General features: G+C 39.3%; 1 protein-coding gene across 1 annotated transcript; it reads right to left on the bottom strand.

Moving 5' to 3' along the window:
- Positions 1 to 5,719: 5,719 nt before the first annotated feature.
- On the bottom strand, positions 5,720 to 6,709 carry LOC135089455 (uncharacterized). Its single transcript, XM_063985034.1, has one exon. The coding sequence runs from the start codon at positions 6,707 to 6,709 to the stop codon at positions 5,720 to 5,722; it is 990 nt and encodes a 329-aa protein (XP_063841104.1).
- Between the last annotated feature and the right edge of the window lie 3,812 nt (positions 6,710 to 10,521).

Below are 10,521 nucleotides of genomic sequence, written 5' to 3'. Positions count from 1 at the left end.
ATTGATATTTTAAATTCTAGCACTGCAACAACGAGAGAGAGAGAGAGAGAGAGAGAGAGAGAGAGAGAGAGAGAGAGAGAGAGAGAGAGAGAGAGAGAGAGACAGGTATGTTAATGCTAAGAGGTAACCTTGAGCGGCGGTACAATAAATAAATAATAAATAAGTAGGAGTAATTGTGTACCGAATGTAAGTGTTTAGAATTACAACGTACTCTTATATTTAAAGGCTTAAATATATTGTACAAAGGAATGCTTGACCACGTGCTGGACTGTGTATTAGCAGGCTGAGTGAGGGTTTGGAGAGGGCAGTGTGAGTGTGTGTGTGTGTGTGTGTGTGTGTGTGTGTGTGTGTGTGTAGGCAGGCAAGGGATATGGTGGTATTGTTCCTGTTGTTATTATTGAGTTACTGTTTTTGTTCGTGTTGCTGGAGTTTTATTTTGTTTTTATTTATTTATTTATTTTATTTTTTATTTTTTCTATTTGTCGTTTTTCCTCATTATACAACGCTCCTCCTCCTCCACCTCCTCCTCCTCCTCCTCCTCCTCCTCCTCCTCCTCCTCCTCCTCCTCCTCCTCCTCCTCCTCCTCCTCCTCCACTACTATGTTTTCTTTTCCTTTTCTCAGATAATTTTTCAATAACTGGTGTACATGAAGTCGTGCCGTTGGTAAATAAACAGACAACAGTCAAAGCGCTGGATGATGCATTTATATGTGTTAGGCGGCAATGTTTTCCATACATCATTTGCTGAAGTGAAAACAAGTTATGTGAATGAAATAGACCTCTGACCACTTCCATACAAGAGACAGATAGACAGAGACACATAAACACACAGTAACAGACAGACTGACAAACAAGGATGACACAGACAGACTGACGTTTAATAACCCTTGCATAAACCTCCAGTGTGCAACATAGCCATCAAGTATAAGTGAGCAAACCCGTATCTCTCGCCAGGCCATCAGATCACTCGCCATCCGGTGTTAAGCTGCACCTCACCATGGCCGCCCCGCACACTCACGGCGCCGCCTCGTGATGCTGCACGCTGGCCGGGGCTCGCTGCGCAACATGAACACGCTGGTGGTGTTTAAATTTTCAGTGACGAGACAGATTTCTTTCTTCACGTATCATTGAAAGTCCCTGGTGGCCTGATGCTCCTTAATGCGGCCTCCCTGCATCTCGTCCTCGTGTCTACAGGGATGAAGTGTGTGGACTTGATTTTTATGATTTACAGCCTTTGTATACTTTCAGGCCACCAGCATACAGTAGGCATCGGGAGTGGGGTCATAATAGCTTTGTTTGTGGCGGTAATAGGATCATCTTTGTAGAAGCCTAAGCCTCCACGCGCTCCTTTTGTGTACAGGAAAGAATTGTGGCAGTGAACGTGCATCTCTTAAAAAAATAAATAAATAAATAAAACTAGATTTCCACACGGTTGAATCCTACTCAAGAAGATTCCTCAGTGAAAATTCCATCCACACCAAAGAACTTGAATTAAATTTAACCTAACTGAACTGTACTTTACCTTACTTTATCTAACCTTACCTCACTTCACTTCGCCTCACCACCTCACTTCACCACACCTAATCTCACCTTACCTCACTCAACCTCACCTCACTTAATCTCACCTCACCCTTCCTATAATTATAATGGTTAGAATATGCTGTGTGGGAGAATCTACCAAGAGAAAACTTAATTTATAAAGGACCAGACTGGTAATAGAAAAAGTTTGTAGCCACGTCACCATTAACACCTCAGTTTGTCCGTCCCATAATGAAAGGCCTGGGGGAACACTGGGCCGCCTGACGCTTCCAGAAATAGACTACATGAAAGGAGAGATTTTAGACGCCTCTGATTGTAAGAAAGGGAGATAAAATTAGATATATGCTAGAGAAAGCAGTACGAGATAGAAGTAGTTTTTTTTTTTAAGAGGGAGAGAGAGAGAGAGAGAGAGAGAGAGAGAGAGAGAGAGAGAGAGAGAGAGAGAGAGAGAGAGAGAGAGAGAGAGCGCACAATCGTTAATATCACTAAGATTACAACTTGGCGTCAAACTCACCTGCCTGTATATCATAATTACCTGGGCAACTTTCTCCTGTCGAGTCTCAGGTGACCCGCAAATCCATCACTCACCTGAGGACTTACGGTGGGACGCTAATTGCTTTTTGCCCAGGTAAACATACACTCGAAAATTGACTACGTTATTTATTATTATTTTTTTTATTATATCTTCACTCGTTCCTTCTTTACTCTGTTTCTTTTTTTTTGTGTCCCTCTTCCGTTTTCATTTTTTTGCTCTTCCTTCTTACGACTTTCCTGTGCCCTTTATTTAATTCTTCCTTCCTTCCTTCTTTCCTTCCTTCCTTCCTTCCTTCCTTCCTTCCTTCCTTCCTTCAGTTCTCCTTTCCTTCTTCTCCGTCATGTCTTCTTTCTCTTCTCCTTGCTTTCCTTTTATTTGTCCTTTCGTTCTTTGTTTCCTTGCCTTTTTTTTCATTTTTTTTTCTTTCCCCCTTCTCTTTGTTTTTCGTTTCCTTTATTTTTCCCTCCTCTCCGTTTTTCGTTACTTCCTTTCTTCCATCTCTCTGTTTTTCCTTTCCTTCCTTTCATCCTTCCTTCCTTCCTTCCTTCCTTCCTTCCTTCCCTCCCTTCCTCCAATCACACATGACAAATTTTCTGAAACCTTGGAATTGTTTTTCTTCTCTGCTCAATTTCTGTGCCCGCCGATCTACCATCTGCTTTTCCTTTCATTTATTTATTTGTTCACTTTCTTATTTATTTATTTATTTATTTATTTATTTTTGCTTTGTTGTCACTCAGATATTGTTTTCTATCAAGGGTCAGTTTTTTTTTTTTCTTTTAATTCAATACCTGTTGTTTTCTTATTCCATTTTTTTTTTCTATTTTTTTTTTATTTGTTTATTTTTCCTTTATTTTTGCAATCGAGTTCGTGCATTTTTCTCTTCCTGTATCTTCACCTCGATCGTCTTGTTTATTTAGTGAACATAAACAGAACGACGTTAATGAGAAACATGATAGCTGAAAGGAAGACTACTCGAGCGTTAAGAATTATCGTTCACTCTCTTATTGTTGCGTTCAAAACTCAGTAGGAAAAGAAAAGTTTGGCGCTCTTCCCTTAGATAAAAGAAAGAAAATAAATGTCTGAAAATTAAATAAAAAGGAAAAGTTTCTTGCTCTTCCCTTATATTAAAAAGAAAAGAAAAAATGAATGCATGAAAGTTAAATAAAAGGGAAACGTTTCTTGTTCTTCCCTTAATTAAAGTAAAATAAAAGAAAAGGGAATAAGTAGATAAGAAAAGACAAAAATACGTAAATGTTAAGAAACAGAATATCAGATTACATTTTTTTTCCATGATTACTCATGCGATTCGTGATTATTAAAGGTAACTACATCGCTCTCTCCTGAAAATACACATGAATTTTAAGAAATTAAAGGTTTCCGCTGATTCTTTCTTTTTATCCGGACTTACTCATGCGATGCCTTATTAATGCGTCTATAAAAAGTAAAAAGAGAAAAAAACTAAATATTGAATGAATGAAAGAGAAACGTGGTATATTTTCACTTTTTATGTACATTCAGCTTTAATTTACTCACCATTAATGTTTTTAGCTTTTCTTTTATAAGACTGTTATTAAACTGTTATTGCCATGGCCAGCTTTGGATCGTCATGAAACCACTGGGAAATTTTGTCTGAAGGCGAGAAAAAAATTGGCACGTTAGAGATCATTGGTGGGGATTGAACGTTTCTCAGGACACTCCAGCTGAGGGCGAGGCTCCGAGGCGCCAAGATGTGCACTGTGGCTGTCCTTGACTCTCCCACCACTATGCTCTGGAAAGGAATAACGTTGAGTTTCACTTTTCGTATGTATTTATGTTTTTTTTTTTTTTACTTTTAATTTATGATTTTTTTTATATCTTATTTTGTCATTATTCTTATTTTTATTTATTTATTTGTTTATTATCTATTTTTGTATGTACTAGGGACTGCCACGGGTAGGCCTGACGTCTTGCAGCTTCCCTTATTTTTCTTATGTTCTTATGTTCATTGTGAAAGAGAAGTATGTAGTGTTTTCATTCGTCTTCAATTTATTTGTTTATTTATTTATGTATTTATTTTGGTGTGTGTGTGTGTGTGTGTGTGTGTGTGTGTGTGTGTGTGTGTGTGTGTGTGTGTGTGTGTGTGTGTGTGTGTGTGTGTGTGTGTGTGTGTGTGTGTGTGTGTGTTTCGAAAATTCTATACAGAATGATAAAAAAAAAAAAAAAAAAAACAGCGAAGGAAGAAAACAATGTTGTCGAAATTAGTAAAACAGTTAGGGAATAGTCCAGTAAGAGACTCCTGCATAACGTGTGCGGCAGGCACGAGCAAGGGAAACAAAACAAAGCAAAGCGGACGTCACCTGTGTTTGCGCCTCGCCGAGTGTACGTCAAGTGAAAACTGGAACGACAAAAACAACAAAACAATTACACGCATAGTCCTCTTTTTTTTTTTTTTTTTAATTATTATTATTATTCGTCATTTTATTTTTTTTTTTGTATTTATCCATTGAATGTTATTTTATTATTTTTTTCAACACTCATAAAAACAACAATCGAATTAGCTTTTTGTCCTTTTAACCAATAATAATATTTGTTTTCCTTTCATTGAGTATTGTTTATTCTCATTTTTCAACACTCCTGAAAAAGAACCATTGAATTAGTCTTTTTAACTAACGAGAATAATATTTGTTTTTTTCTTTTCATTGAATATTGTTTACTCTTTTTTTCATCATTCATGAAAAAATAACCATTTAATTAGCTTTCCATTTTTTAACCAACGATGATAAATATTTTTCATTGAGTATTGTTTATCTTTTTTTATTTCTCAACATTAATGAAAAAAAGAACCACCGAATTAGCTTCCTGTCTTTTTAACCAGCGGTGATCATATTTAGATTTTATTTATTTTTTCGTTGATGGAAAAGGTGAATGTTTGCTGTTCGTAAGGACTGGACAGGGGTGAGAGTGAAGGTGAAGCATGGCTGGCCGATGGTAACTGGGTGGGTTCTAGGACAACTGAACCAGTGACAACTGAACCAGTGACAACTGAACCAGTGACAACTGAACAAGTGGACGACTGAACCAGTGGACAATTGAACCAGTGACAACTGAACCTGTGGACGACTGAACCAGTGGACGACTGAACCAGTGGGCAATTGAACCAGTGACAACTGAACCTGTGGTCGACTGAACCAGTGGGCAATTGAACCAGTAAAAACTGCACCAGTCGACAAGTGACAATGAAACCAGAAAAAAATGGTAACAAAAGCATATTAAAATTCATTCATTAAGAAAGATTTACCTATGCATCATGAACTAGTGGCGATACTATGGTTCAGTAGTTTTTAGAATCATTCATGTAGTAAAAATATAAACCAACTGATATAATCACATATAGTGCACTACAGTGTCCCCTATTTACACGACCTGCATATTAGCTACTGCTCGCAAATACAGGAGCTTATCTACTTCAGCTCTATACATCTTAATTTTAGTGGCGAGTCGCTGCGCGAGTTTGATGTACTTGTTAGTGGGTGCATCGCGCCGATGTACTAACGCATTCTGGTGCACTAGACGCTGGACAGCGATGTCCCGAGCGATGCCCTTCAGAAACTTCCACATGGTTGGGTGCGCACACATGTACACTGATTTCAGGGCATTGTGGAACCCTTCACAACAATTTGTGGTTTTTGGAGCACATTCTTCTGCGTCCTCGAAGTGGTTCCAAAGTTTGATAGGGAAACGGGGGATCCCTTCGACGTCCACCAATTTGCATGCCTCGAATGTAATTGGACTCAAAATATGCCACCACTTCTTCGACTTCTGGCTCCTGAGGAAGGGTAAGGACAAGTTCTTCAAAAACTGTTATGACATCATCTTCAGGCACAAATGCCAAAGCCGGTAGACACTTCATGAGCACTGAAAAGTCTCTGTCATTTTCATATCTAGCCTTTAGACCAACACTGGCAATTTTTCGTATGACGCACTGACTGAGATGAAAAAAACAGCCGGAGGTGGAGGCGGAGGGGAATTTTTTTCTAAAGGCGTTGATGGCCGCAGTTTCAAAATCTGTGAGGACTTTTTCAGGCTGTAGACCAGGCATAACCGAGAGAAGTATGTCAATCATCCTTTCGTACGTGGCTTGGGCTTTGTTAGGAAGAAGAAAGTAAATACATGGAGGGTAGTTGCTGCCGACTTTGGCGTGTATGGTATAAAGTTGATAGAACAAAATGGGTGTAGTTTCAAATGTACCATCGCACATCCAAAGCTTACTGTTGCCACTGAGATTAGTGACAATGTTGATATCACCCATGCAGATTATGCGGTCAACATCATCCACTCCAGAATCATGCAGAATTATTTCTTGATACTCTGGAGGAATATCAAAGTTTCTGGTGTGGGGAATTTCACGTGCATTGTCGGTGCGCTGACGTTTTCTTCTTACTGATCGTTCCAATGACGATTTACTTGGCAGCCGTTGCATGACGTCACAGGTAGCAGAAGTTACAGAATTTGCAACACAGTTTCTCACACTGTCCGACGAATCTTCGGCAAATGAGTGCAATGTACTCACTACCTGCTGTACCTGGGCAGTTACTGGATCTCCAGAATGAGTATGAACGCCGGGCTCCTTGGTCACACTGTCCCCTTCTGTTTGCATACTACCGCTGCATTTATGTTTGCGATAATGACGACATCGCCAGTAGGAGATTCCTTGAGTCATCCAAGGTTCTCTGCTCCTCTCAACGTATTCATGTCCACCATATAAAAGGAGTGATTTTCCTCGTTCTGTGCTCCCAAACTGAAGAGACATGTTGTAGAATAGTGACAGTGAATGTTGTGAAAGCTGGGTACAGACTGACGACCATGATGCCGTAGCAAACAGATAACATTTTTTGACACTGGTTCAATTGTCACTGGTTCAGTTGTCACTGGTTCAGTTGTCACTGGTTCAATTGTCACTGGTTCAGTTGTCACTGGTTTAGTTGTCCACTGGTTCAGTTGTCACTGGTTCAGTGGTTCACTGGTTCAGTTGTCCACTGGTTCAGTTGTCCACTGGTTCAGTTGTCCACTGGCTCAGTTGTCCACTGGTCCAATTGTCACTGGTCCAATTGTCACTGGTTCAGTTGTCACTGGTTCAGTTGTCCGGGCACCAACTGGGTGACGTGGTGTAGGGGAGAAAGATGGAGGCATTTCCTTTTCTTTTCTGTTAGACCCCGAAAGAAATGGTATTATTGTAGCAGGTAACCGTATTATGGGCCAAGACTGCCTCATTCTCTCTCTCTCTCTCTCTCTCTCTCTCTCTCTCTCTCTCTCTCTCTCTCTCTCTCTCTCTCTCTCTCTCTCTCTCTCTCTCTCTCTCTCTCTCTCTCTCTCTCTCTCTCTCATATGTTCTCCCAAGCTATACTTACATCCACTTCTTCTACGTGTGGTCTGCAAACGGTAAGGAGACTCCCCACGTACTGAATTGAGTTAGAACTTTTTAAACATTTTATATTTTTTTTAGGGACCAAGATACGAGTTTTATTTTTAATTTCCTCAGTCTCCATGTGTAAGGAAAAGGAAAGAAAATATGGAGGAAAAATCGATAAGGATATGTATGCCCTTGCATACATATCCTTGCCTGTATTCTCTCTCTCTCTCTCTCTCTCTCTCTCTCTCTCTCTCTCTCTCTCTCTCTCTCTCTCTCTCTCTCGCTCTCGCTCTCGCTTTCTGCTCTTGCTCTCTGCTCCCCTTCCCAATAAAGGCAAGTCTCTCGTCCATACATTCTCAGTAAGTCTTCCTATACAAGTTTCTTCCCTTCACGAATAGAATCATTCCTGGATCTCCCCCTTTGTACAATCCAGTGACTGAAACACACACACACACACACACACACACACACACACACACACACACACACACACACACACACACACACACACACACACACACACACACACACACACACACACACACTGAAGGGTCACCACTCAACTTTTCATCTTTCAATAACGTTTTTTTTTTCTTTCTTTATTTCTTTTATTTTTTTCTTTTTATTTTTTGAGTCTGTTAGTCGAGGATGAATGACACAAGAGCCAGCAGTCGAGGCTCTACCAAGGTTGCCGTGACGAAGGACTGTTCTGAGGTTCTGCTCCCGATCCCTGTCCGCCACACACGCCAATTAAAAGTTACCAGTCCGCTGCATGTTGATCACTGTAACGCGATTTTGAGCCTTTGACCGCTAATGAGGGTATTGTTACCTCACCTGAACAGCCCTCCACCTGCCTACTGAGCGATATATATAACTACATGCACTTGAATACTTAAATTACTGGATCACTTGTATCTGTGTCAATGGTGTCAGGAAATTATATTCATCACTCACACCTGACTATTTTACTAATTAACTCAGTAGTACCAACAGCTTGCGCACCTCATCAAATCACCTGTTAGTTAGTCATGATAGAGAAAATAAGATACAGATGCTTTGGAATAGTAACCCAATGATTTATAATTCCTTGTTAACGAAAAGTATCATCCTTAACTTGATAAAACTACTCTGTTGACAACTACAATGAGGCGAACTCTATGCCTTGGTACTGAAAGTCAACACGCCACACCAAGTCAAGATGCTAGATATGATAAGTTTTGTTTTGCGATATTAACTCTTAAAATAATGAAGTGATTTATTTTATGTTATCTTGACACTGATGGCGCGGTAAGCAGGAGGAATCAGGAAGACTCGCATCCACCGGCTGAAAACCATGGCATGTGTTCAGTCTTGATAATTTCCTAGTATTTTCGACTTAAACTAAATCTTCCTTTTAATCACTGATACTCAATACTTGGAGCGGCGATAGTGACATAACGCGAGGTATTGTCAGATCAAAGCCTTTATGTGATGACTGCTAATTGGTTCAGTGTATTGTTGATCTGAGCTTGTCATTATGAAACTATACCAAAAAGTGAATACGTGTGATGATTTCCCGCGAGTGTGTGATGGCGCGGTGATCAGGACGGTACAGGAAGGATTCACTCTGACGGATGAAGACAACGGCTTGTGTTTAGTCTTAGTAATTTACAAGTACTTCCTTGCCAGCTGAAAATATAACTTCCCTTTCATCACTGAAGCTTAATACTTGGAACAGCGCTAGTGACATAAGACCGTATTCTGAAACACTTCTGTGCCGCGCCTCCACTACTTTCAAAGGGGTATAGTTGAAGCTGTACGGGTTTTCAAGAATGTTTTTTACGGTTCTAGGGACAGATTATAGTAGAAACACTCTTGAGAACATAGTTAACCATATCTGTGGCCTTTCAAAATATTCGTGTTGAGAGAGCAAAGCGTTTCCGAATACAAGCCATAACACGATGTATCAGCAAAGTGAACATGTGTGACGAGTTCCCGGAGTGTGATGGAGTGGTTAAGCAACAAGAGAATAAATTGACTCACGTAACTTTAGATGGAGCAGCTCATCACAGTAGCAGCGAGGCTCATCAGGTCTGCTGCTGTTATTCCTCCCTACCGAGTTTGTGTTTTTATTTATAGCGCAGCCAAGTTCCCCGATCTGGCAACAGCGGACGGACCCCACGGCCTTCGTTATCAAAGTGGAGTGACATTTCATTCCAGTTTAACTCCTTTCAGTATCATATTTAACCCTTTCAGTGCTAGTCATTCCTTCCCAACTTTACCAATCTTTCTACAACTTCTAAGAAACTTATTTTTGTACTACAGTATCTTAAAAACTTACTTCTTTAACTTGACAAAGATTAAATTGACAATTTTTCTTCGTCTTTATGCCCATCCAAACAATTTATTATTGTGGCCTCAAGGTTAACAAAAGACGTCCATTGCAGGAAAAGGGTTATCACTACTGTAGAAGATTCTATTAAGTCTTCCATGATATATTATGATAATATATATATATATATATATATATATATATATATATATATATATATATATATATATATATATATATATATATATATATATATATATATATATATGGTGTAAAATAGTCTGTAATAATATAGAATAATGTACAATAGTATAGAATGATATAAAATATATAAAATAGCATAAAATAATATAGAAAATCGAAGAATAACTTAAAATAATAACGTAAAATAATATAAAAGACTATAAAATATAGTAACTTAAAATAAAATACAGTACTCTAGAAAAGTACAACATAGAATAAAATAATATCGAATAGTGTACAGACTTAAACTAGAATATACGTAATAGAAGATGGGATCAGCACTACAACCATGGACGACACGCCATCCCTTCGTCAGCCAACAATACCCAGGGACGCGGAGAGAGGCTTGGGGCGCCGCGCCTGTCGCACCCAGGCACCATCCATGAATATATTGGCATGGCAAGGAAGAACACCGCCAAATCTAATGTTTTCATCAATTCCTGGGCGTTCCTTGTTGCGTCCTTTTCTGTTGAACGGTGAATATTTGTCCTGTTCTCCTGTATAT

This window comes from Scylla paramamosain, chromosome 33 (assembly GCF_035594125.1).
Source record: "Scylla paramamosain isolate STU-SP2022 chromosome 33, ASM3559412v1, whole genome shotgun sequence".
Taxonomy (NCBI): domain Eukaryota; kingdom Metazoa; phylum Arthropoda; class Malacostraca; order Decapoda; family Portunidae; genus Scylla; species Scylla paramamosain.
This window is presented reverse-complemented; position numbering and strand designations above follow the sequence as displayed.